The 26,795-nt window shown below is 42.2% G+C and overlaps 1 protein-coding gene and 2 long non-coding RNA genes across 5 annotated transcripts; 1 reads left to right on the top strand and 2 right to left on the bottom strand.

The window, feature by feature from the left end:
- Positions 1–707: 707 nt before the first annotated feature.
- Positions 708–3,210, bottom strand: LOC132088117 (uncharacterized). The gene is made up of 7 exons (XR_009421349.1): positions 2,950–3,210; positions 1,671–1,735; positions 1,531–1,614; positions 1,254–1,476; positions 968–1,188; positions 830–913; positions 708–776 (listed from the first exon to the last, which is right to left on the bottom strand). It is a non-coding gene; the product is annotated as an uncharacterized LOC132088117 (long non-coding RNA).
- Positions 3,211–4,588: 1,378 nt separating this feature from the next.
- Positions 4,589–25,796, top strand: LOC130702160 (cell adhesion molecule Dscam2-like). Of its 3 annotated transcripts, XR_009421343.1 has the most exons (34): positions 4,589–4,615; positions 7,635–7,747; positions 12,798–13,172; positions 13,244–13,408; positions 14,135–14,296; positions 14,391–14,508; positions 15,487–16,064; positions 16,160–16,328; positions 16,398–16,660; positions 16,751–16,915; positions 17,080–17,397; positions 19,125–19,256; positions 19,345–19,554; positions 20,029–20,179; positions 20,262–20,340; positions 20,421–20,493; positions 20,574–20,608; positions 20,668–20,770; positions 20,862–20,962; positions 21,030–21,072; positions 21,205–21,361; positions 21,456–21,634; positions 21,707–22,036; positions 22,120–22,237; positions 22,893–23,086; positions 23,154–23,444; positions 23,515–23,699; positions 23,766–24,283; positions 24,369–24,427; positions 24,496–24,681; positions 24,744–24,847; positions 24,934–25,079; positions 25,210–25,560; positions 25,660–25,796. XR_009421343.1 is itself a non-coding variant. In XM_059495882.1 (33 exons), the coding sequence occupies exons 2-33, from the start codon at positions 7,693–7,695 to the stop codon at positions 25,373–25,375; spliced, it is 5,925 nt and encodes a 1,974-aa protein (XP_059351865.1). In that variant the 5' UTR covers positions 4,589–4,615; positions 7,635–7,692; the 3' UTR covers positions 25,376–25,382. The 3 variants fall into 3 exon arrangements, 2 of the variants coding, with proteins under 2 accessions (XP_059351865.1, XP_059351866.1); XM_059495882.1 differs by lacking the exons at positions 17,080–17,397; positions 25,660–25,796 and adding an exon at positions 17,987–18,301 and having other exon boundaries at positions 25,210–25,382; XM_059495883.1 differs by lacking the exon at positions 25,660–25,796 and having other exon boundaries at positions 24,496–24,660; positions 25,210–25,382.
- On the bottom strand, positions 25,376–26,537 carry LOC132088115 (uncharacterized). The gene is made up of 2 exons (XR_009421347.1): positions 26,101–26,537; positions 25,376–26,004 (listed from the first exon to the last, which is right to left on the bottom strand). It is a non-coding gene; the product is annotated as an uncharacterized LOC132088115 (long non-coding RNA).
- Positions 26,538–26,795: the final 258 nt, after the last annotated feature.

The following is a 26,795-nucleotide window of genomic DNA, read 5'->3' as shown; positions in this document are numbered from 1 at the left end:
GCATCGATCGGGGCTGGGCGGGTTGGGTCCGACGGGGTACGGATTTTTTGACCCGTGGGTTACAATCGGGTTGCCAGGTTGGTATGTGTAACCCGAACCCAAGCAATGTTTATAAATGAAGATTGATTCGAGACATTAATCCCTTATTCCATAAGGGAAAATTTAACTTATTTATTATTAATTTCTTTTCCTGAACGCAATTAGTGCCAGTAAATCAATCCCAACCGAAGACTAAGCGTAATGCCAATGAGGAGAGTTACACTACCTAAGCACAAGCCCCTACCTGGTGCATTAAAGCTAACACAAAGCATATGAGAACCGTGAAATAAGCGTGTGGTGAAGTTACGTGCTCAGTGCAAGGATGAAACAATAAACCATAATAAAGGGAAACTAAAGGAAAGGATGAAGGAATAGGATAAAGGAATACTGGCACATTTGTAAAACACACTAATCACAATCACAATCACAATCATAATCACGGAATAAAGTAAGCGAATGCCGATTAGGCAATACTCAACCGTACCATCTTTGTTTTTTTCCTAATCTTCATGGGCGTGAATCTCGGGGCTGGGCGGCGATCCTCGATGTCCGGCGGCGATCTTAAATGTCCATTGGTCCTCTTCAGTGCTGCTGGGACCCTCCTAAATGCATAAAAAAACATGGATAGACACTTAAATTTATATAACATATACCTGACATATCCATGGCGACGATCTAGTTGCTCCCGCTATGATCCCCAATGTCCAGTGGTCCTCTTCGGTGTTGCTGGGGCCCTCCTAATACATTTTTAAGAAATATGGTTTGACACTTAAACTTATAAAACATATACCTGGCATATCCGTGGCGACGATCTAGTTGCTCCCGCGATGATCCCCGATGTCCAGTGGTCCTCTTTGGTGTTGCTGGGGCCCTTCTAAATACATTTTTTAAAAATATGGTTTGACACTTAAATTTATAAAACATATACCTGGCATATCGGTGGCGACGATCTAATTGCTCCCGCGATGATCCCCGATGTCCAGTGGTCCTCTTCGGTGCTGCTGGGACCCTCCTAAATACATAAAAAAAAACATGTTTAGACACTTAAATTTATAAAACATATACCTGGCATATCCGTGGCGACGATCTAGTTACTCCCGCGATGATCCCCGATGTCCAGTGGTCCTCTTCGGTGTTGCTGGGGCCCTCCTAAATACATTTTTAAAAAATATGGTTTGACGCTTAAATTTATAAAACATATACCTGACATATACCTGACATATCCGTGGCGACGATCTAGTTGCTCCCGCGATGATCCCCGATATCCAGTGGTCCTCTTCGGTGCTGCTAGGACCCTCCTAAATACATTTAAAAAAAACCATGTTTAGACACTTAAATTTATAAAACATATACCTGGCATATCCGTGGCGACGATCTAGTTACTCCCGCGATGATCCCCGATGTCCAGTGGTCCTCTTCGGTGTTGCTGGGGCCCTCCTAAATACATTTTTTAAAAATATGGTTTGACACTTAAATTTATAAAACATATACCTGACATATCCGTGGCGACGATCTAGTTGCTCCCGCGATGATCCCCGATGTCCAGTGGTCCTCTTCGGTGCTGCTAGGACCCTCCTAAATACATTTTTTAAAAAACCATGTTTAGACACTTAAATTTATAAAACATATACCTGACATATCCGTGGCGACGATCCTCGGTGTCCAGCGTCCTCTTTGGCCACCAGAGATTGCCCTCCTGATGACACAGAAACGAGAACAAAACAAAAAAAACGGAGGGCTTTTAAATTATTATGCAACAACAAGTTGCAACTTAACTCTAGCATAGATCATATACAGAGATAACAATCACATTTGATTAAAAATTCCTGAAAAGAAAATTGTTTATTATTGATTATTCATTTGTTAGTGGTCGGTAGGATTTACAGGGCGTTTGGAAGTTGTGTGAAAAAGAGGTTGCAACATAGAATTGATGGCACAGAAATGGTTTCCTATTGACAACTACATCTAGATCTGTCTAAATTTGCTATTCTATCTAGGCTTATGTTACTACCCAACAAAATACTGCTTAGATTATGCAACTAAACTAAACCAGTGCACGACTAAGTGCTGATGCAGTGCTATTTTATTGGGTGATTAGGGAATCTACAAATTGTGAAACATATCCAGTTGTGAACGAAAAACTATGTCAATGTGCGAAAGCTGTGCAAGTCTCTACACCGTGAACCAACGCGAAATGTCGACACTAGCTAGTGCATATTGTGCAGGTGAGTGAGCTACTGAGCCGCAAAATACGAAAATGGGTTTCAACTCTTCATTACTGAATTGCCTAAGGTTATTCATCTGTTAGGCCATTGCCCGAGATGGGGTCAGTCGAGGAGGAACGGCAATATCCTCGAGCCAATGACCCCAGGTCGATATGGAAATTTACCCTTCAACATCTATCGACCTTCAGAATTTTGTTTTCTCTACCCTCAACTTTTTTCCGTTAAGGGCACGATGTGGAACGTGTCGCCGTGTATATAAGACGGTAGACAGTAGTTTCATCCACAGTCACGCAAGGGTCTTTCATTGCAAATGTTCTGCTGCCCCATCATCGTCGTAGGACGTTAATCTCGTCCTGGTAAGTAGATTTATATAGTAGTAGTAGTAGTATGTGTAATGTTACTGTGTTGAATAGAATTTAAAAGTCTATGTGAACGAAAGCCTTAGATAAACTTTTTCATACTATAAGTTTGTCTAGAGTTATATTGAAAAGACAAGTGTATGCTGAGTTCTGTCAAATGAATCATGTTGAATGAATATGGCAAACAGTGCCAGCGAGGCTGCCATATGCAAACAGTTGATTGAAACGTTACACTGTATGTGTTAAACTTGTTACTTGTCCCAATCAATTTTTATACTGGGCAATGGAGCTAGTTATCAATTGTGTTTTCTAACGTTTTTTTTTACCATGTGTCTAGTGTGGAGCGAAGTGGAGATCTGTTCTGTCGAATGGGTAAATATGGTCGGTTTTTAAAGTTGTCATCTTCATAATTTATTTCGTTGGTTATCTCGTTGTCTACAGGTTTTTTCGGCTCAGATTTTCGCACCCAAACCTTGAGGAACTTGCTGTTCAATCTTTGCCGTGAAAAGGGTTCTTTTTTAATGTCCTATTTAATGAAGTTATTTGAGTAAGTTGAAATTAATTTGTTGCCCGTTTATATGGTAGGAATTACGTCAGTGGAATTTTCCTTAGGATCAAATTATGATGACTTGCCATAATGACCGGTAGATGGTTCCAACGCCATCTGTACGTGTGATTAAGAACAAATACCTTTTCCGATAAGGAATCGTCTGCTCCGCCATTTCGCTTTGATCCGTCGCACGTGGAAATATGGTATTGGGCGGTGCATTAAATTTGTTAACCGTGATGATTTCTTCAGATGTGGTGCTTGACATACTTATGTTGTGTTATAGGTAGACAGCATTTTCGGAAACATGGAGCTGTTAAAAGATGGTTAGTTTTAAACGCCGTTACCACCACAAGCTGGGAGTTTAGGTCATTAAGTTCATTTGTTAGAACCCCACGTTTTCTCCCGTTGGTGACAGCGGTTATGTTTGTTCCACGCCATTTCGGATACACCCATCCTATCTAATTAATCGTCTTTTTTTCTACGGGGAATTGATTTTCAGGAAAAATATGATGGAAAATAACAATGTGATTATCATGTTAAGTAAAAGAATCTGTTTATCACAAATGATGCTAATGTTGCTGCGTAAGTGAATGGATCTGTAGCTGTTCGGCTTCCGGCGGTAGTAAAATTTTTTTTTTTTCTTATGCTTTACTCTACAAAGTTAATGATTGTATTCTATTCCGCAGAGCAGCCGGGTACGCTAGAAATTCTCCGACGTCCAACACGATTTGAAATGTTAACGGCAAAGCGGATGGTGGAATAATAGGCTTGTGCAGTTTGCAGGAACTTCGTCTTTCATTGTTGTGCAGCCTTTTCAGTCACCATTAGCCACGGAGTAGAAAAGAACGAAGTTTTTCTTTCCCTTTTTTAATTCATCGTGTTATCTATTTCAGCCACCAGGCGTGTCTAATGCGTGGGGTTTTTTTTCGTTTCTTTCCTTTTAGTGATGGAGGTTTTTCTCTCTGGACGGGCTGACGCTGATTTGGCCAATTGTTTTCGGAATTCGTACGCCAATCAACCGTCAAGCGCCACGCCTTTTTTTCCGGCCATTCTTTACACTTCGATGGAATAAAAAAGAAAACGGTAAATTACAAATGATTCTTCTACAAGAAAAGGGAGATTGTATTATTTTTTCTGTTGGAATCAAAGGGAGAACAGGAACGTGATGCGAAGCGCAAGAAAGAGGATCGCCGCGCGGGCGCGTCGCTCTCCTCCCTTATAGGTAGGTTATCTACTGAGAAGATATCCGCATCCAGCAGTCGACGTTCCGTCTCCCTCGTGGGTGGAAGAACGTGAAATATTTCAGAGCGGTGTGTGCTGGACCATTGGTTAAAAACTCTGTCCAATTTTTAAACTTTCGATATCAAGAGCGGAAAGAAAAGAGGATCAGTTGCGTGTTTGCTTTGTTTTGTTACATTCTGTGGTCTTCAGACACAAGAAAGGTAAATTCAATTTCATCTTCCTTTTAAGTAGCATTTCTAATACGATGTTTAGCGAGATGTCTACGAAAACAAAAATGCGTGCACGGACGATTGAGCCGTCTTTCTCGCTGTCCATGTTTTTTTTTTTAAAGCCGCCTGGAAGTAGCCGATAGGAAAATTTCAGTAAACCTTGTTTCCCTTGGCTACCGGGGAAAAAAATACCTCCTCAATCCAGTCAGATAGGAAAAACCCAAAAGTTCGTGACTAGAAATTCAATCACGTTTGAAACCCTTTTCTTTTTACTTTTTATTTTTTATTTTATTTTATTTTATTTTTCTACGATAAGAAAACGGAGGAAAGAAAAAGAAGATCCACTTGCTTGCGGGAGCGTGCCAATTCAATATTACCCGCCCTTTGGCTGTTTCAATCCCACCCTCTTTATCAATTGTAGAGGATAAGGGTTGAAGTTTCGACTATTACTACTCGTCTAGGACTTTTTTTTTTACCTGAACGATTTGATCTTCAAAAAACAAGGGAAAATGACATTTTGCTTCAATCGATACGTAACCGCGGAATTTGAAAGAGTGTTCTCAAGGTTCGTTTCGATTTGCGGCTTTTTTTTTTCAATTTCCACCCTTCCGTGATTGAAGTAGACGGGCGTTGATGATGTCTCCAAATCATTATCAACCAGCCGGATATCCAGGAAGAAACGGGGGGGGGGGGGGTGGTGGTAGGGGGGAGGTTTGCTGCTGATGGTGTGTAGTGACTTCTGGATCCGCAATGCAATTACATGATAGAACCTTTTAACTCTTTCTCTCCTTATACACATCTAATATACGGCGATGTTTCGGTCTCGGGCCCCTATTTTTTTTTATGTACGCCATCATCGATTGAGTGTAACCCAATTACGACGACTTTTCGCTTCCGTTTTTTTTTTTTTTTTCGTCGACTGACGTCTGGACTTTTTTCAATATTTATCTTGAATTTTTCTGTGTATTTTCTTTTGACATTTTCTTTTCATCTATTCTTCTTGTTGCTGATTGTGTTGAAATACGAAATGTCAGGAACGTCTGACATCGAGCGACTTGGCATCAATCAATTCAATTCCTCTCCGCATTGATTCTGTCTCTGGCATATATTCCTTGTCTCCTATATTATTATTTTTTTTCCAAATCCTATTATTTGAAAATCTATTGTTTCCATTATAAAAAAAAAGAAGCTTCTTTATGTTTGCAATAATAGTCTTTGGAATGTTGCAATTACTTTTAGGGAATTGTACAGTGTCAGCTAGCCCTGACTAATACGTAATAGCCAGTGAGTGTATAATCATGGAGCACCAAGCGCTATCAAATTATTCAAGAATCTTATGTAGCCTCTGCCATAAATAGCAAGCCGGTTTAGTTCTTGTTACGAACGAAATATCGAATAATATTCAAATAGGTTTTTAAACAACCTTGCATGATGTATCGTCCTGATTATGTCATGTTATCTTTTTATTTTCGTCTCGAATTTCAGTTCCAAATGGCTATTTAGGAAAGAGAATACCCCCACCCCCGTATGGAACGTTGCCCAGTGGCAGAGGATCCCAGGACATCCTTAGATGTAGAAAAGAATACGCAACTTGACTTTTTGTGAACAAGAACAAAGATTGATCTGATCGTCACGTTTCAATATTTTATTTAAACAATTGAAATGGCCAAAAAGAACCGCCCAAGCGAATTTTTACTAGCCTATTTAATATGAGTATTAGCCTTCAACTTCTGATTTCTGTAAATGTGTATTTGGCGTTGGCGACATGCTTCGTGCTCTCGTTGATGGACTTTGGGAGAAAAAGAGTTCGTGAAATGACAAGTTTCTTCACCACATGTAGGCTTGTACGACAGCTTTTCTGCTCTGATGTAGGGGATTTGAGATTCTTTAATGTTTGCATACGAAATTTTTTTTTCTTTTACCCCCTTTTTCATGCTTGGGATGGTAGGAGGAGACGTCAACTCAAGAGAGTTTGCCTCTTATCTTTCCGGCCGCGACTTACGTCGATTTCGTGTTCTGAAAAGAAAGACGAGAGACAGCGAGAAATATGCGAGTTTTTTTTTGTTGAAAGAATGGAAAATCCTTTCTTCCACAAAATGTTCCCAACCACTTAGTATCAGCTCCTTATATTTTTTTTACGAGAGCAAGGGCGGGTTTTTCACAGAATATACCGCCCACAAGGGTTATGTCATCATATAGTAAAGTCTTTGTGGGTGCTGTGTCGGCAAACGACCTCCCAGAGTCATATATTTTATTGTAACTGCGCGTTGAATAAACATACGGTGCTCATTTTCGAAATCATCTACACGACGCGATGCCCAGGCTTTCGCTGCCATCTTTGCGTCTGCAGACGACACAAAAGAAGTGTTACATTCGTCAGCTGCGTCTGAAAATACAGTGGATTTATGAAAATTTCACGTTCTAATCTCCTTAAGTGCAGCATTTTTTGTTTGTGTTACTTTTGCAAGCTTGTGTGCAAGATGTAAAGCGTTCTCTTTTTTGGCGTTTGTGTGAAAAATAGATTTGGGCGTGATGGATGACGAACTAGTGGCTCAGAGCCTAGTGGGTAACAGTTCCGTATTATGTGTGAAAATCTTGTAAAATTCCAGAGATCTCTTTGACATTTTCAAACCACAGAGAAATATTTGTCCTTATTTAATAATTCGTGAAACTCTGGCGAATCAGAAATTTTTTATTAGGATTTTTTTTTGTGTTTTCGTGGAATATTTGAAATCTGTCAACGTTTTTTTTTTTTACCACGCGGGAAGGTTGCGAAAGATTTAGTAGGATGGGTAAGGAAAAACGAATGGCCTTGAAGGTTTCTTTGTTCGATTTGCTGATCTGGCTCAGTACAAGATTTGTCTTAGTAGTGGTAAGGTTGGTCACGACCATGCCGATCAAAGCGAGACACGCGATCAACTTCATTTTTAGACCGTAAAACATTAGTTTTATCGATTGTGCGTGAATAATCACAATAATAAAAACGTTTTTCTCCTTTACGATGAATTAGGTGGCCACGGGAAGCAATAGCCGGATGGATGGAGCGTGATAATTGATCCATCGACATAATGGAGATCAACCGACTGTTTCTCACCATCCAATTGCTGTTCATCCTCTACAATCGTAAGTTGTTTTATCTTTTTAACCCACTGACGGAAAATGATTTCCACTTGATCACGAACACAATTAATAGTTAAAAATTGAAAGCACACACTGGAAACAAGCTTTTTTCGAGTGGTCTTCTCTCCCCTTTTTTTGTCAAAGATTTTTGTAGGCACGTTTTTCTATTTGAGGAGGAAAAAAAAAGCATTAGTTAAGCTGGATTATGAGTGGTACCAAGATGAACACAAAAAGTAGTTGAAGTGGAAAAAGAGCAGAGTAGACGGGCAAATCCTTCACATCAACTGCTGAAAAGAAACTCCCTCTTGATTGGGTTGCCCGCCTCGCAAAATGCCGTCTCTCGTGCATGTTTAGCAGTGAACGTATGTTTTAGGCCAACAGCAAATAGCTTCGTGAAATCATTCTCAACATGTGAGGCAAGCAATCTGGCGCTATACGCCTTCGCGGAGATTGCAAATCTTTTAAACAGGGAATGGCTAGGGACATTGACGGAATATCTGACGAGATGTTAATGCATTTAGGTCACGTGGGACATGAAAAATGTAAAGAGATCAGGTCGCAAAAAAGAAATCATTTCGGTGGCCGCCATCTTGAATTTCAAAACAAACAGTGCCGTTCAAGAGATTAATTTTTCGATTAAAATTGTGTGTTTTTCTTTTGTTAAAAAACACCTTTGGAAATCCGTACCCGAAAGGGACGACGATCTTGGCTGATTGTTTTCTTCGTTATAACAAGTTTTGCTTAGTAGAAAGGGCGCCTGGTTTGAAATCAACTCTCTTTTGTTACGTGCTAACAGGAAGAGCGGTGAGGATGTAGCCGTAAATCAATGGCCGATTTATATCGCGAAACGATCGATGGTTCTCGTTTTACCCGTCGACACGTTTATATTTTGTTTTCGTTGATAAACTTTCAACAACAAAAAAAAAAGTTAATATTTGAGTTTATCGACGAGGACAGTGTTGTTGCCGTCATCAAATTTGATTCTTGTTCACGATCGAAATTGGTCTGCACGCGGTGTGGTTGTGGTTTCCTATTTCAGACAGTTTGCCTCCATTTATTATTTATTTATTTGACTCGTTATTCGGAAGAGAGCGCAACGTTCCTTGGTGACTGGACGATGATTGGGTTCATTCCGTCGGCATCAGCTTTCCCCTTCTCTTTTTTTTTTTCTTTTTGAGGAAGAGCAAGAAGGGACGATCGATCGAGCGGACCGGCATCGTCGTTTATATATATAAAGTGTCTGTATGTTTAAGGGAGAAGAGATACGAGGCTCGTGTACGATTGACGTAACGGATTCTTATATAGATTTTCTTTGCTCGAGGGTAGAGTTAGGCGTCGAAAATCTCATCCGCCTTCACATCCGCACGTCACTCTTTCTCGCTCTGATAAGGGAGTCAGGTCCGTGGCAATAACATTATTTCTACCGTCTGTCTACACATAAAATGTAGCGGGTACGCACTTGAAAAAAAGAATGCGGCTACTTTCCGTGCGCGTTGCCGAACCCATTTGGGGCTTGTCCTCGACTTAAGCTGCTTACCGACAGTGGTGCACACCAGTTGGACAGCCAGCATTGAACGAACTGTTTTTCTCAAGTACCGCGTGAAACAAAAAAAAAAAAAAAAAAAATCATTTCTTTTTATTATTTTGTTGTTTTTCTTGAACTTGTTTTCGATCCTTTTGTTTTGGTCGTGATTTTTTTACTGTTGGGTTACATGACGGCTGTACGTATCTCGTGCGTGTAGCAAGAAAAAACGGTTCGATTGATAATGCCTAGCAACTGCTAACTGCCTGGATTTGTTTGGTCTGTACTTTTTTTTTTTTTGAAAAGACGAACGAGAGACAAAGAAAAAATCGTAAATGATGAGGATGTTTTATCTGGATGGGCTTTTGTACGAGGCTTCGACTACACACCGCCGTATGCATATTGCAAAATGCTTTGTGATGAGCGGGCCTTTTGATGCATGTCTAACATGCCGTCGTTTTCCATATTAGAAACTAATAAAAATCTATGCATTCGTAAAGGGAATCAAAGTGGGGGGGGGGGGGGGGGGAGAGACTTGCGTTACTTATGGCGGACATCCATTTTCTCGTGTAGGGCTACCTCGTCATTTCTGTTTTGCTCAAATGACACACCCCTTTTCTCCCTCCCAATGTCTGGACCATCAACACGGTCATTTCTATCGTCTCAGTCGATCGAATTTTCTTCATTCTCCGCCCTGTTTATTATTGGCTTTTATGCGTCCCATATAAAACGCCATCCCCCCCCCCTTTCCTTCACTACCCCACCTTTTTTTTTTCACGGTATTCTGGACCATTTGGCTCCGTACCTCATATCGATTCTTTGATTTTTTTTTTTTTCCTTTTTTTTTTTTTTTTTTTTTTTCATTCGGACTCAACGGTGCAATCGTCCGTGGAACACTATTACTTGTCCGCTACACAAGTGGATATTGCACCGTCGAGCCCCGTGTCCCCTATACGGCTGTTTATGTATATCTACCTAATACTTTTGACGCCGAATTGAAAAAAAAGAGGTCCTCGTCCAAGCACGGGGATATATGTATTGTGAAAAGATTACGCACACCGCTGAAATTGCTTCTTTTCTATTCCTCCCGCTCCTCTTTTTTTTTCTTTCTCAAGTTTCCACTCGACTGGGTTTTAAACCCGGTGTAAATTTATGGTTCGTTTCTTTTGTGAGGCTGGCCGATGTTGAGGAACAACACGATCGACAAGACATGTACACACGTAACGTGTGTAAGCCTTCCACACAGAGGTTTGCCTCAAGCGATCAATACGCTAATGCCTTTCCTTTAGGATCTCGTTGCTGTCCATTGCCGCGAAAATAGAAAATGCGTAGACTAAAGCAAAGTTATACTGAGGCCAATTTCCTCTTCCCCTCTTAAAAAAAAAAAAAAAAAAAAAAGTTTTTGGATTAAAAAAAAAAAAAAGAGTTGGAAATAGACCCTGCGGAATAGGCCTCAAATAAGAAGGATCGATCCTCGACTCCCCATCAGGCAGATTTTTAGAGCTTTTTCTTTTTAGATGGTTCAATGATTTGTGTTTTGATCGTCCACTATATATAGGGCCCAGTCAAATGCAATTATTGCACGTTTTTTCTTTGTTCTTTGTTTAATATTAGCGAAGACGTGCAGTGATTGGATGTATGCGGGGAGGAACGTGCGAAAACGTCGGAGGAGGGGGAGGGGTAGATTTGGAAATCGAAAAATATTGATTGCTTTTCCATGCATATATTTCTGGGGTAAGGCCATCTAGATGTATATATCTTCATGTGTATAGATATTCTAGTATTATGAGAGGCTGGGCATTCTGGCCAGTTCCATCTCCGGCTGTACTCCATCATGAATACGAAACGAGACATATTTATAGCCCTCCTTTTTTGTGTGTGTGTGTGTATGTGTGGCTGCTGATGCGCCCATCGTTATTCGTGTGCGTGTGTGTGTGTCTATGCGTCCGTACTGACGTAGATGGGGATTGTGCCAAACATGTCCAAGACTCGAAATCCCGCTGACCTTTTCGCCTTTGCGTTTGCTCGATTTTTTTTCTTCTCTTCTCCCTTTAGAAAATGTCGGATTTCATTTGAAATTAGCATTTGCTTACAACGGCCCAACGTGTGTACACATAGATTGACTGGTATTGACAAACGCTGTCCCTTTCCGACGAGTCGATCTACATAATCCCTTGGTCAGCTTATTAAACAAATAAAACCAAATTCATTTCAAAATGAATAACGAAAATATCGTTAAAAAAAAAAAAAGATATTTACGTCTGCTCGATAATCTTTTGTAGTTGACGTCAATACGATTTGACGTACTGTAGCACCTCCTGTACAAACTCTTATCGCCTCAGGGGTCCACCGTCGTAAGCAGCCATCTTGATAGAGTCCTATTGAATAAAAATGCGCATGAAAAAAAATAGAGGAATGGCCGAATTTTTTTTTTTTAAAGGGGAGATTCTGACGAGCCCCTTGAATGACGATAAAGCCGGACATGATCCGCCACAACATCTATTCTTTAGGCTAAACCCCCAGTACACGCCGGCCAGCTGCTATGTATGCGCGTCTTGGCTCATCGAATTAAAAGCTTTAAGCTTAGCATTTATTTTTTTTTTGGTTGGACATGATGTGTGTGTAGAAAAGGGCCGTTGCTCCAATTACGGGCCCAAGCTTGGCGGGATCTCGTTGTAACAAAAGAAAAGACTTAAGTCCGTCGTGATGAACGTCACGCGCGATATGTGTCAGCCTCGAATGATTACCGTTTTGCATGATTTGATTGTGTGCGCCCGTCATCAGACAAATCTGGGCGCATGTAATGAAGGATCACACACACATTTCCATTTTTGATTTCGTTGACAACGTGACAGAGGTGGGTATGTTAACTGTGTACTGACTGCTCTAAATCATTGAGAAGCAGTTTAGTGTGATTGGATTTATATCATTTATTTTTTTTTTTTTTTTCTGGGGGATGGGGGTCTCGTTCTGGACGCCTCGTATGGCCAGCGAGATTTCATCGGATCAGACGATAAAGGGGGAACGGCCGACACATCAAAGGCATTTGTGATGAGATTCACACAGAGAGTCGATCGATGTGTTTGTAGACACATGAACGAGAAAACGTTCAATGTCCGGTCTTTTATTTCCCATCTGGATCTGCGCCGGCCAAAGCCACAGAAACCCGGGCCAAGGAGGGGAGACTTTAGCAAAGTCAACCGGAAAGTTGTCGTTTCCATCGGAAAGTTTGTTGGCCAGCAGCTGCCGAGTTCACAGCAGAGCAGAGAGAAAGTTTGGAATAGAAAAGTTGGGTTCCGTCAAACAGACGGGCAAGGCCAGCTTTTTTTTTTCCCTCTTTATTATGTTATTATTATTATCAGGGAATTGTGCGCGTAGAGTTAGATGACTGGACGACCTTATTTTTCTTTTCTACGGCCGGTAATTGAATGTCATTCAGGACCAATGTGTTTACCTTATCAATGAAATCCTCTTCTTCAACCAACTTTTTTGGCCCGTCTTGATCTGATTATTTATTTTCTTTTGGTATAGGATCTTCTGCTGGAGTAGTCGAAACGTCGGACACTCTGGCGATTGATGGACCGCATTTCATTACGGAACCGCCGGCCTGGCTCGAATTTACCAATCAAACGGGGGCGAGCGTCTGGTGCGCCGCTGCTGGACATCCTCAACCCACTGTCACGTGGATAACCGTTTCCGAGATGTCCACTTCATCCGCGACGGCCGGTGTAGTCGAAATTGCTGGCCTGCGTCGCATCGCGACCCATGCCGGACATAACGTGTCATTAATCTTCCCGCCATTCGCAGCCACGGCTTATCGTCCCGATGTTCATTCGACGGCCTACCGTTGCCGGGCTAGTAGTCCAGCTGGAACAATTTTAAGCCGCGAAATGAGGCTCAGAAGTGGTAAAACAAAAAAAAAAGGCAATCCATTTCCTAAAAAATGAATGGTTTTTTTGAAATTTGTATTTGATTAGTGTTGGTCCAGTCATACGAGACGCAGGCTGTGGCCGGCTCGGCTGTGAAAGGCGGAATAGCCGTCCTGCGTTGCGCCATACCGCCGGCCATCAAGAACGATATCAAAGTAACGGCCTGGATTCAAGAATTCACCGGCCTGACCATCTTTCCATCTCTGCAAGGCGGTAAAGGTTTCACGCGTTCATGACGTGACTCTTCGTCCGCCTGATTTATTGTGCCGTCTAAGATGTCAAGGTGGGGTGGGGGGGTGGGGGGCAAATGATTACCTTTCTGATGAATCAGTATTTTGTTTTCCTTGCTCCGGTCCAAAAGACGGGCACCGGATGTAATAGCAATCACGCATTTTGACACGAGTCCGTTAATCAAAAACAAGGTAGCAGTCTGGCGTTCAATTTGGGGTGTGATGAACGATACCTAATACCCCCCGCCCCTCTCCGTTTAATATCTCTTGCCATTACTTCAAAATGAATGTCGGATGTTTTTTTTGTTTTTTTTTTCCCTCCTGGGCGAACGAAAAGCTTTTATTGAACATTACACGCAAGTGAAGAGGGGAAGAAAAAGAAAGTTTGACTGAGATGGCCGGGCATTTTGAGACGTGATAAACGATCTTGACTTTAGGGAACATGTCGTTTTAAGATTGGATCGATAATGGGCCATGTATAAAACGGCGGAGATAGAGCCTATGATTGTTTGGGATGTTGAGGGGTAGACAGCTGGACATGAAGACTTTTCCATTAAAGGCAAAGAAAAGGACAAGATACTCCTGTCGTGAAAAAATTGGTTTGGCTTGCGATGAGGAAAAACTTACATGTGTTTTTGTCTTGTTTTGTTTGTGCATGTGTTGGTGGAACACACACACGCACACAAAAAAAAAAAAAAATGTATTTTAGATGGAAAACACCATATGTTGCCTGGATCAGGCGATCTCTATCTGTACGGTGTCGACAAAAGTGACATCCGGGCCGCTTATCGGTGCCGGACGCAGCATAGATTGCACGCAGCGGGCTTCCATCAACAGCTTAGTGCCAACACGGCCACCATCGCTGTATCCGGTAAACGATTCTTTTTTTTTTTGTTTTTTTTTTATTCCATTCATATTTCGTGCCATTTAATTTTATATTCAATTTGGAAATCGCAAATAAATAGAACCTTCGAGTGTTGTCGGGCCGACGGTGAACGTCAAAACGTCGAGCATTCAAGTGACATTGAACGAGAACATTGCCATTCCGTGCGTAGCTCAAGGCTACCCCATTCCGGAAATCAGGTGAATCAATTGCAACCCAATTTTTATTTATTATTATTATTTGAAATTTGGAAAAGAAAAAACAAAAATACTCATTAGATTTGCCGAGTCGTATACTTAGCGTACGTATAAAGGTCGATGTAGCTTGATTGGGACCAACGATTTGTCTTACATTTACGACCTTTTGCTACGTCAAGGATCTCTCCATCCTTTGATGTCTCTCATGAATAATTGCGTCTATGCTTTATCAAATGTCTATCCACCCCTTTTTAGATTCCCGATCGCTTCGACGATTTCGACTAGAAAAAAACTAAAAAAAAAGAGACAAATCTTGGGAAAAAAAAAAACAAGTTAGTGCAAACTCGAAAAAGCAAAAGATCTAAGAAACCGTCCGTTCTTTTCTTTCCAAGTTCCGTCTCTCTTTTTCTTTTTCCTGTGCGTATGGACCTCGCTGACTATGATCGTAACAAATCCCAGTTTTAAATCCTCTAAAAATAAGAAGAGTCTCTTTCGCTAGTTCCCCCCCAAAACTAATCGATAAAACACGCGAGCTTGGTGAATGTGTTCATCCATACATGGCACGATGCAGAATGCATCGTTAGACATTTCCCTCGCATCTCTCTTTTTTTCTTATGGCACAAACCACGTACACGTAGCCAAACTCTGTATGCTTGGACGGCGCGTAATATATATCGCTGAGTCCTGTGCTTCTTTTTTTTTTTTTTTCAATCCTTGACTTTGATTGGCTAGCCGGCCCTCGTCAAGCAGTCTGCGCGCTGCGAGCTTAATCAGACAAGTCCATAGAGGAGAACACAGACATAGTCCACCGCGTTAGAGTTGTTTATGGAATCAATGTTTGATTGACGACCGACCGTCTAGCGGGCGAAACTGGCGAATTTTTTTTTTTTTTATTGAGCGATATTCATTTGTTTTATTTTCAAATTTCCCGCATTTAAATAAAATGTTTTTTTTTTTTTTGGGGGGGGGGGGGTTAATTAGGTGGTATCGATTGGAAAGTGATGGACCGCCTACTGCGATGGACGAATCGACGGCTAGTTTCGGTGTTTTGGTGCTGGAGAATGTCCAGCCGGAAGACGGAGCGACTTATCGTTGCACGGCGGCCAATAGCGTCGGCCAGAGTTTGCCCTACGACGTCCGTCTTGAAGTGGTGGAACCTCTGAAAGCCAAGCTTCGACCCGACAAGGCCGTTTTGCGGATTAATCAGGGTCAGACGGGCCAAATCGAATGCGCCTTCCAGCTGGATCAGCAGAATCATCATTATCGCAACATCAACGGATTAGCCGGACATTCGTCCACCGTCCGGCCGATCATCAAATGGCTGAAGGATGGGCTGACCATCACCACGTCGACCGTGGTAGCCGACGCCAACCCGAGCAGCAGTTCCAAATATCAGCAATCGGCCGTCTTGATCTCGCGAGCTTCCACATCCGCACAACAGGAGCAAATCTGGTCGTTGCGCATCAGCAATTTTCAACGAGCCGACGAAGGCATTTACCAGTGTTTTGTCTACACGGACAAGGAGTCAGCCCAGTCATCTGTCCGTCTCTTGCTCGGAGGTAATGTTACTCTCATTTTTTTTTTTTTTTTGTGTTTTTTTTTTTTCCAGCGCTGGATCGATAAATGTTAAGCGATTCGATTTTTATTTATTTAGAAGCGGCTCCTCAAATGGTGCACACCTTCAATGAACAGACGCTCGTTCCAGGTCCGTTTGTGACTCTACGATGCACGGCTATCGGGAATCCACCGCCGGACATGACGTGGTTGCTGGATAAACAACCTCTATCCTTCCAGCCACAACAACAGCTGATCAATAGCGCCAGGTGAGTTCATTTCATTTGAAATTCTTCTGAAATATTTTGGATTGATGGAGTCGATCGTGTTGTGTGTAGGATATCGCAGAGTCAAATCGTATCAGCAGGAGGGGAGACGACGGGCCATCTGAACATTAGCAGCGCTCAAGTGGAAGACGGTGGTGAGTACACGTGCGTAGCGAAGAATGCGGCCGGCGAGGCATCGCATTCGTCCCGGCTCAACATTTACGGACTGCCGTACATCCGCAATATGCCCAAAATGACGGCCGTGGCTGAAGCGGATGTCTCCATCAAATGCCCAGTTGCCGGATATCCAATTATGGAAATCAGCTGGAGCAGAGGTAAAACATTTCAACTGAAATTCTGTTTAATTATTAGAATTTTTTTTAATTGTTTTTTTTTTGGGTTTTTTTTTTTTTTTTTTGTTTTAGGGGAAGAAGTTTTGAGATCTGGCAACAAGTACACGCTGGATCATCAGACGGGCATTCTCAACATTAAATCGGTGAGTCAAGCTGGAGATAAGGGCGTCTACACGTGCACAGTCCGCGACCGACAGGGCCACACTGCCCGTCGTGATTTCACCCTCGACGTTGTCGGTAAGTTTCAAATCATTTCATTTTAATTTTGAAGGCTCTTCGAGAAAAAAAAAAAAGCAATCCAGAAGAAGATTTATTTAAATAAATAAGAGCTAATTAGAAGACGAACGAGCAAAAAAAAAAAAGGAAAATTGAAAGCGTTTAAGTCGAAAATGTTGGGATAGTTGCGCCCAAGATGACGCCGTTCCAGCAGATGGACCCGAGCGGCCTGAAACTGGGCGAACGGCTGACGCTGACGTGCTCGGTCACCAAAGGCGACCTGCCGCTGTCTTTCAGCTGGACGGTCAACGATCGCCAGATTAGCTCGGCCAGCGGGGCGGTTAAAACCGTTCAGATCGATCCTTACACGAACCTGCTGAGCGTCGACTCGCTCCAGCCGGCCCACAGCGGCAATTATACGTGCTCGGTTGACAATCTGGCCATCACGACGACATCAGCCAGTCACACGCGACAGCACCAATCTCAATTGGTCCTCATCCAGGGTATACAGATCACTTGAACACGCAGAAAATCGTTAAGTCATGTCACATCGCACAACCAAAAAATTTCCACACACTTTTTTTTTTTTTTTTTTTTTTTTTTGTTTCTTTTATGCACTTTGCTGGAATTTTTACGTTTGTCCTGAGCTTCATTTTTTTATTTTTAAAACGCACATGTCTAGTGGCGTTGAGTTTTGCCATCTTTTGTTTAGCGCACAAGCAATTGCAGAAAATAAGGTGAACTGATGAATCGATTCTAGCGCCATCTAAATTTCAATTCAATCGTTAAGTTTCGAATTCCGGGCCAAGTGAGTTGAAAGTTTTGAAGGGAAGAAAAAAGGAAACTCGGCAGTTAGTGTAGACAACGAGCGCAAAGTGAAACCGACCATATCCGTCTTCATTTTGCGAAACTTTGCCATTAGTCGTTATTTTAGTCATGTCGACGTTCACTGCGGGAAAAAAACAAAACAAAGTAAACAAAATAAAACGGTAGGGAAAATGAAAATGGAAAAAGGCGGTTGCGTTTTTTTTTTTTTTTTGGTGTAAAAAAAAAAAAAAAAAAAAAAAATACCTGCCCGGTATGTGCGTGTAGTTCCGCCCAGGATGGACGCATTCGGCCATCGTGAAGAAGAGCAGATATTGAAACAAGGAATCCGGACGCGTTTGCTGTGCGGAGTCAGCCAGGGCGACAAGCCGTTGGAATTCAGCTGGACGAAAGACGGCCACCCGCTCTCGTTTGGTAGCGGAGCAGGTGCCGGACTTGCGGCCGTCAACGTCCGCGAAGTGGACGCCGACTCTAGCGCGCTCACCTTCACCAACTTGAGCGCCATCCACTCGGGACGGTACGAGTGCGTGGCACGCAACGCCGCAGGCGTCGCACGTCAAAGCACTCGCTTGTTCGTTCAAGGTATTTGACGATTTTCAAATCCCCATCCGCAAACACTGACAACCGCCCCAATTAAATAACCCCTCCCCCCATCCCTTAATTAATTCATTAATTATTATTTAATGCGATTACTAAAATGAATTTTCAATATTTCATTTTTAAAATGTCTACCCCCCCCCGGCGTGCTAATTATTATATCGAATTTTAACTTCTACCTTCTTCGGAAATTCAATTCAAATTAAAATGAATTAGCGCGAAAATGATCCGTCCCCATTGCGCCTGGTTTCCCAATTTAGGGCGAGGTTGTATAAAAAAAAAAGCGTCCACACTTTTTTTAAACGCTATTTTTTTTTTCCAGCACCAATTTGCACTGAATGAAACGAGCACACAATTTTGTATCGTCACATATACCACATAATAATTCACTTTTGCATCCTATTTATTTTGAAAAACTTCTATTACTTTTGCAATGCTTATACAGTATATATACACACATATCTTAACGACGAATTGCGCCGTTCGTAGAATGCCACCGTGCACGATAGCACACCATTGACACACATGTTTTTCAATCACTTTCCATTCACTTCCGTTTTTGTTTTGTTTTTGATTCTTCTTTCATCGTTTAGTTTCAATTTGTCTTGCGGCCTTTCTTTCTTTTTCTTCTTCGCTCAATACTTTTATGCAAACAGAGCCAGGGCAATCGACTTGTCAAAATGGCTGTTTTGCATATTGGAATTTGACTGCGAATAACAATGTCCTATTTTTTTTTTTTTTTTTTTGAATGTAAGCCGCACACACCAAATTCGATAACGAGGCGACTGATCATTTTTTTTTTTTGTAGTGCCGCCATTTTGGATTGTCGAGCCGAGAGATGTCAGTGTCTTAGCTGGCCAACCACTTATCGTTCATTGCCAAGCTGATGGATATCCGAAACCGAACGTGACCTGGACGTGGACACCTACGACCGCGTTCAGTAAAAAGTCAACGTGCCAACGTTGCCAAATTTATTTTGAAAAATGATTTTCGATTTTCTATTTTTTTTTTTTTTTTGTTTTTTGAAGTGGGTTCGAGTTCATCTTCGAATCAAGAGACGACGGCTTCATCTTCTCACGTGCTAACAAACCGGACGTCGCCCGCCTTCCTCAGAGTAATGGAGAACGGGACGCTAATTATCCGCTCTGCCCGCAAAAGCCTACAGGGTCGATATTCATGTCGTGCTGTCAACAGGATCGGTCAGGATCTTACAGCCACAATTACAATCACCGTTCACGGTAAATGCACACCCTTCCCCCCGTCCCTTTTGATCAACGAAATTTAAATTAATAGATCTAAAAAAGAAGATGAGAAAAGATTGGGTTACCTCGCGTTCGAGAATAAAGATCAAAAGATAACGGGTCCGTCTGGTGAATTAGACTGGGCCTTTGTGTTTCACGAAATTCGAGCTCGTGCATCCGTGAAAGCTCGTTATGCATATACAAACGCAATATGCTTTGCCACAATCTCCTGGCCGGCTGCAAGTTATCGACGGATGGGCAGAAGGGCGGAATCAGTCAGACGAATTGATGTGTGGCTCGTCATCACTTTGATGGCGCGAGTTGCAAGTTGCGGCTTTGTCTTTTCAACATTCGCTCCAACTGTTTCAGCTTTCCATCATTTTGGATAATGATGATTTGGGGATGCGAACTGTTGTTTAGTTGATTGACGTTTAACTAAACTTTTCCATTTTTTTCGATGGATGTTTTTAGTTGGGCCGAGATTTCGCGACTCGCTGACCAGGTTGGCCGTCAAACGAGACGCCCAGGCATCGTTGCATTGTCGGGTCGAAGGTGACAGTCCTCTTCATTTGGCCTGGAGGCGAAGCTCTTCATCAACTTCGCTTCTTTCTTCTAATTACAGGTATGTTTTTCATTTGCGTGAAATGTTTTAAATATGAAGTTCATTTCAAATAATGATGATTGGTTATTATGTTTATGGTCAGACTACGCATCCAGGAGAAGGAAGCGCCGCCCAACGGTTTAGTTTCTACGTTGACTATTATTGGAACGCAAGTGGAAGACGTGAGTAACATGTTTTTGTTTGTCTCTTTGCTCCCTGTTCATTTCATGTGATTAATGGCTAATTGGGACGATTTGAATAGACGGGCATTTACATCTGCATTGCGTCCAACAGCCACGGCCAAGTAGAACGCGATTTCCAGCTGACTGTTTTAGGTTAGCCAAAAACCTTTTTTAAAAAAACATATTTCTTCGACTAAAATTCTCCATAATCGTATGAAATCATTTGAATTTAGAACCACCCGAACAGCCTCGCCATCTGCAAGTTCAGGTCTTTCTCCCTTCAAACAAATCGAGTAAAGAGTAAATAAATAAATGCTTTCTAAATAGGAGACGTCCAGTCGTCGAGTAATGCTCTCGTGGTTAGCGCCATCTACCGTTAATACTTATAATCCTCTTATCGCTTACATCGTTCAATACCGAGAGACCAAACGTAAGTTAACATATGCTACGCCATTTAGAGTTGGCTAAAATAATATTTAAAAAAAAAAAAAAATGTGAACTGCATTGAAATTTGTATTCAGATGGCGGCACGTGGCAAGAGACGGACAACATGTCCGCCTACAGTACCAATTACAGTCTGGAAGGTCTCCAACCGTCCACGTCATATCAAGCAAGAGTAGTGGTAATGATTATCATCAATATGCAATAATGTAGACGAATTTATTCCGGGAGGGTAATCTTTTTTCTAGGCGGAGACGAGCGCTGGAAGAGGACCACCGTCCGACCCTGTTGGTAAAATTATTCCAACGATCGAGCTATTAAATGTTTGATGACAACATGTGCATCATTTTTAACATTTCAAGTTATTTTTTTATGTTTGCCTTGATCTTTTATTTATTTCTTTTGATCTCTTTTCATATAAAGTTGTAACAACTTATGGCGAACCTCCGGGAGCTTGTCCGTCCGACTTGCGCGCAGTGCCTGTTTCCTCATCGAGTATCCGGTTGACGTGGACGGCAATCAACGGCAACAGCTGGCATAGCAACTTGATAGGCTACCATTTGGGCTTTCGCCAGGACAAGTTAGTTACAACTACTTTGCCATGACAGTCTGAATCAGAGAGAAACAAACTTTTCTTTTTCCTTTTTTTTTTCTATGTTCGCTCTCCTATTCAGCGCCATGTCGTACAACTTTACGACAGTGCCGCTGATGGACCAGCAATCGAACGGCCAGCTGGAACTGACACTCAGCCAGCTCCGCAAAGCCACCAAATTTCTGATCGTTGTCAGGGCTTTCAATCGCTACGGAGAAGGACCTTTATCCGCACCTTCGTCGGCCGCCACGTTCGAAGATGGTCAGTCCATTTTCTTTTCCTTTTTCATTCGTTTAATGTTAAATTCTTTTTTCCAATTAATAAATTGATCAGTTCCATCTGCGGGACCGCAATCGTTACGATGTTCCACATCGTCGTGGCAGAGCATTGAAGTGACGTGGCAGGCACCTCCAGCGTCCGAACACAACGGAATTATCCAGCATTATCGATTGCATTACGAAATTATGGCACCTCCACCTTTAACGGATGAGGGCGCAGTCGTCAGCGCCGCAAGTGGACCGCAAGTGAAAACGGTGGATGGGATCTATGCTACACTGACTGGATTATCAGCCCACTCGGCGTATCGCATACGAATTGAAGCCGTTACTCGGATAGGTGCTGGACCATTTTCCGCCTCGGTTACTTGTTTAACTGATGAAAATGGTATTTGAATTATTATTATTTTTTTTTTTTTTTTATGAATATTATTCGATAAAAGTTTCTTTGTTAACATGGGTTGTCCACAGTTCCGAAAGCTCCGACCGATGTCAAGGCTTTTAGTAGCGGTACCCATTCGGCTGACGTTTGCTGGGCAGTTCCTCCCCAAACGAATGGCCAAATACTGCACTACACAGTGAACATCAAGTAAATTGAAATTATTTTCTTATTCCGGCCCGTCTTTTTTGTGTGAAGGTCAATGACAAGCGGGGAGTTTTGCGTCCACGTGCCAGTCAGCATCCTAATTATATGCCGTATTCTTAATTATTGATTTGTTTCATTACAATTGTAGCAAATTTGACAGGGACGGACAAGAGACGGAGCGCTACTAATTAATCAACATCTCCATTTGCTTTCCTAATGAAGGGATTCAATCCGCACTGTACCATTAAATAGGAAGAAAGAGAAAGAAGAAGGATCTAGTTGTGTATGTACACTAGACAGTGAATACGTGTGGTCGCTAGGGGGAACAAAAGCGCAGACATTGATTTAACGTTATTCGACTCCCTGTTCTTGGCTCAAGGTTCGTTGTGGACGGCGGGCAAGAGACGCATGCCGTGTGAATTCAATTCCGCTGATAGAGTACATTCCCCTCCATTGCGCAAATGCTCCAAGTGACACAGGGACTTATTGGATATTCCGGAAATTAAGCATTCCTTTCGCTCGGAATCCTGTTTCGAGGTTAATTTTCAGTTAGTATGTGCCCCGTCGTTTAACATCCGCACACGCCATTGCTTTCATCGTTGCCTTTTAAAGCAACGTTTTTAATTCATTTTATTTTTTTGTTTTCGTGGTGGAACAGAGCTGGTGGCCACGGCATGTCCAATTCAAACGTCCAGCGCCACACAGTGCCCGGATCGCAGACTTACTATCAGGTGGACGCGTTGCACACGTCTTCGACACAACCTGCTTTCTACGAGATCTGGGTGACGGCCACCAACAGGGCCGGCATTGGAGATAAATCAAAAATCATCCGTTTTTCACCCAATCACAAAGGTTTAAAAAACACTAACTAGATGGCGTTACTGTACAGCATGTTGAATTCATTTGGATTTTGTTTTAGCCAACAATTTAGCCGTTTGTTCATTTGGACGTCGTGTGGTCCAGCTATGGAGATCTAGTATTGATCTGCCCTGTCATGTTGTTGGCAATCCGGTCCAGTTAAACTGGACATACAACGGGAAATTGATGGAACATAAATCAACGGATAATCAGAAGGAGTTGACCGTTAAAAACAAGACGAACGGTTACACAAGTTTAACGGACTTGAAGAGAAGTGACACGGGCAATTATACCTGTTCGGTCACAACCGGATTCGTCAGTGATTCCATTACTTATCAACTAGTTGTTCTAGGTAATAAATTTTAACTCAAATATTTCGAAATGCGTACCTTAATGTTTTATTAAATATCTGTGGTGTCTAGTTCCTCCGGCTCCTCCGGTGCTTCACGTGTTTCAAACAAATGCGCAACAAATTCAAATGCAGTGGAAAGTGGAAGATGATGGCGGGAGTCCCGTCCGTGGATATTTGCTCCATTGGCGACTCGCTGAAAGCGGAGATTGGGAAGAACGTGAACTGGATAGATTAGCAACATCCACACAGCTCGATGTAAAAAGAAATAGATTCAATTATTTTTTTGCAATTAAATAATGCATTGTGTGTTTTGAAAATCAGAATTTACGGTGCGGAACGCGGTATCAGATTTACGTGACCAGTCATAACGCGGTGGGAACAAGTGGTCCTAGTAATTCAGTGACTGCGAGGACTAAAGGAGATGTGCCTCTAGTCCCTTCTTCGACATCTGCTGCGCTAAGTGTCAATTCCTCGCACATTACCGTCTTTTTAAACGGTTGGCAAGAGCGCGGATGTCGCGTACGTTCGTTTGGAGTTGATTTCAAAATGGATGGAGAAGCGTACTGGACAACAGTATCGGACGACATTCAAAATCTGCCCGTTATCTTTATCGAAGACGTTCAACCATCGACGGCGTATCACCTGAAAGTGAGGGCTAAAACAAGCGCTGGAGTCGTGACGATGGAATATGATTTAGTCACGTTGGATCATATGGGCATTGCACCGACCCCCGATCGAATCAACCGGGCCGGGCGTCAGCTTTTACCGCCTACTGGTAGCAACAAATCGATGGATAGCGGTCACGTTATTTTGCCATGGTGGCTCATCGGTGCCGTCAGGTTTTTCAAAACAAAAAAAAAAAAATTTGCTTTTTATCCCGCAAAATTATGTTAACATATTTTATGGTTTGATTTTTTATTTTAGCGCGGTGGGAACGGCTTCGCTTCTGGGCTTGGTTGTGGCTTGCTCGTGCTTGTACAAAAGTAAACATTTTTAAAAATATGTAAATTTTTAGCTACGTACGCTAAAATGAGATTATTTCGATTTACAGCGCGAAGTGAAAGTAGACGGCTCGTTGCTTCGGCATTACCATCAGAATCTACTCTAGCCGAAGGCATGAATAATGCTAATAACACGTGGAACAAGAGCCACAAGTCCGGATCAACACCGGCCGATCGCAACAGCTCTAAACGCAGTTCCACGTACGAACTTCAAAGTATGACCGATAAAATGTCCAGTAAGACAAATCCCGATTGTTTTGTGAATTCGCTTATCTTTAAACGAAAATGTTGAAATCAGGTTATTCTGGCGATCAACACGACGATATTTATCCGTACGCCACGTTCGAATTGCATCGAGATCATCATCCACGCTCTCCTGTCAAAATGCTGGACAACGCCCCCGTAAGTTATTTATTAAGTATTTTTCAATTGCAATTATTTCTAATCATTTTTGATCACACGGTTCCTTGTTTGCTCGTAAACCGCAGGATTTCACACGTCTAAACAAGTACGGTCATCACGGTGGCATTGGAACTCATATAAAATTGCCGCTGCGGCCGCCCCCGACCTGGTCGGAGTTGAGCACCATTGAAATCGAGCGACACTTTCAAGGCTCTCCGACCGTCTCTGATTCGTACAGGCGGTCTACTAATTTATTATTTTATAGAAACCATGTGATTTTCCTTTTATTTTAATGCCTTTTTTTTTTTTTTTTAACTCCATTTCCCAAAATCGTTCTCACGGGAAACCGCCAACCATAAAAGGGATTTGGAAAGTTTACCTGTACCGCCGGACTACGCCCACGATCGCGGACAACAGGGTAGGCCTGCACGTCAAGGAGTGAACAGTAGCTTCGCGAACGGCCCGGGCCTGAAAGACTACGCTTCAAAGTCATCGCTCAAACGCTTCAGTAACAGTCTTTCATCATGATTTCGTCTCTGACAAGCGTGTGTGTATGATCGGCCAAAAGATAACCATCTCGTGACAAAAATCAAATAAACAGGCGCCATCAGCAAAGAGGCTTCGTATTACTCGTCTTCTACGGAATTCTCACCAATTACCGGAGAGCTATCGCAACGTGGTGGATTGCTGGACAAACAACATCAAAGACCTAGGTATAAAAATTCATCACGTTAGCGAAATAATAATCTTACAAAAAATAATTCTTTTTGTTTTGTTTTTGTTTTGTTTTCTAAACGATGCAAGTCATCCAGTGCCAAAAAAGTCTGTGCCTCTACTGCGACTGGTGGATCAGTCCAATCTATGGAGCGGTCTGCAGTATAATCCCAAGGATCAGATGAGCGTTTCGTCTGCTAGTTGGACGACTAAGCCATTCGTGACACCGGAATCGACGCTGTCGGATATCGGCCGCACTGGCATCGTTCACCGGCCCAAAGCCAGCAGAAACGGCGGCCCACCTCAGCCTCCCGACGGCGGCAACAACGTTAAACAAGGGCACCAGCAGCATTCCGAATCGTCGCCTCTAGATCATTCAATAGCCGTCTAATCTATCGTGGACACATTTCCCTTTGCGTCGAAAATCCTCTTTTGTGTCTCTCCTTTTCTGCCACACATAATGCTGTATATGTCCTTTTGAAAATTGAAATCGATTTATTGCTGTTGTCACGAGGCCGGATTATATAGACGTTAAATACATACCATGATGGACTTACTGTATGCAACGCTGTTAGAAAAGAGAGAGAGAGAGCTTGTAAAAGAAGGGAGGAATATTCTAGCCGTTTTTCTTACATGCATGGCCAAGTGGGAAGAAAAGCCTGAAGTTTTCTGATATTCGTGCAATAACTTTTGCTTCAGGCGATATAAAGAAAAAACGAAGAAAAATTGCTGAGTGGGTGCGTTCTCTTAAGCTTTGATGCGACTGTTATACAGTGTCAGGAAGTTTGGAGGACGATACACGCTTAGATGGGCTTGCACGAAAAGCGCAGTTAGTTGGGAGGAAAAAAGCAAAGGGACAAGCCAGACAAGAAGGAAAAAAAGAAGGTGGGGTGGGGGGAGTGCTAACGAGATTAGACACGGAGGTGATTTGTGCAGTCCTGTGTATGACAACGTCGGAGTCGAAAGGAATGCGGGACGTACCTGTCTTCTATTTCAGGCCACCTTTTTGTTTATCAGTTTAGTGGCCTTCTGTGCTGTCATCTTGTGGAAGATATTGGTACCACATTCATTTGAAGTATTTCTTTCCATAAAATCTAATAAAATTACCATAAATCTTCAAAATAAAATGATGATAAATTATTCAAATAGATTCATGTTAATTAAATATACACTTAGGTTGAACATTATGTCTGAACATTAAACACTATGCATGTTAATTATGAAAAGCTTATCA

This window comes from Daphnia carinata, chromosome 6 (genome assembly GCF_022539665.2).
Source record: "Daphnia carinata strain CSIRO-1 chromosome 6, CSIRO_AGI_Dcar_HiC_V3, whole genome shotgun sequence".
NCBI classification, from domain to species: Eukaryota; Metazoa; Arthropoda; class Branchiopoda; order Diplostraca; family Daphniidae; genus Daphnia; species Daphnia carinata.
The sequence above is the reverse complement of the archived record's forward strand: the minus strand, read 5'-3'. Positions and strand labels throughout refer to the sequence as shown.

Coding starts and splice junctions, on each gene's coding strand:
- LOC130702160 (XM_059495882.1), top strand. CDS start 7,693: ATGGAGATCAACCGACTGTTTCTCACCATCCAATTGCTGTTCATCCTC. Junction 16,916..17,986: donor TTTCACCCTCGACGTTGTCG/GTAAGTTTCAAA, acceptor ATGTGCGTGTAG/TTCCGCCCAGGATGGACGCA. Junction 22,037..22,119: donor TTGTTTAACTGATGAAAATG/GTATTTGAATTA, acceptor GGTTGTCCACAG/TTCCGAAAGCTCCGACCGAT.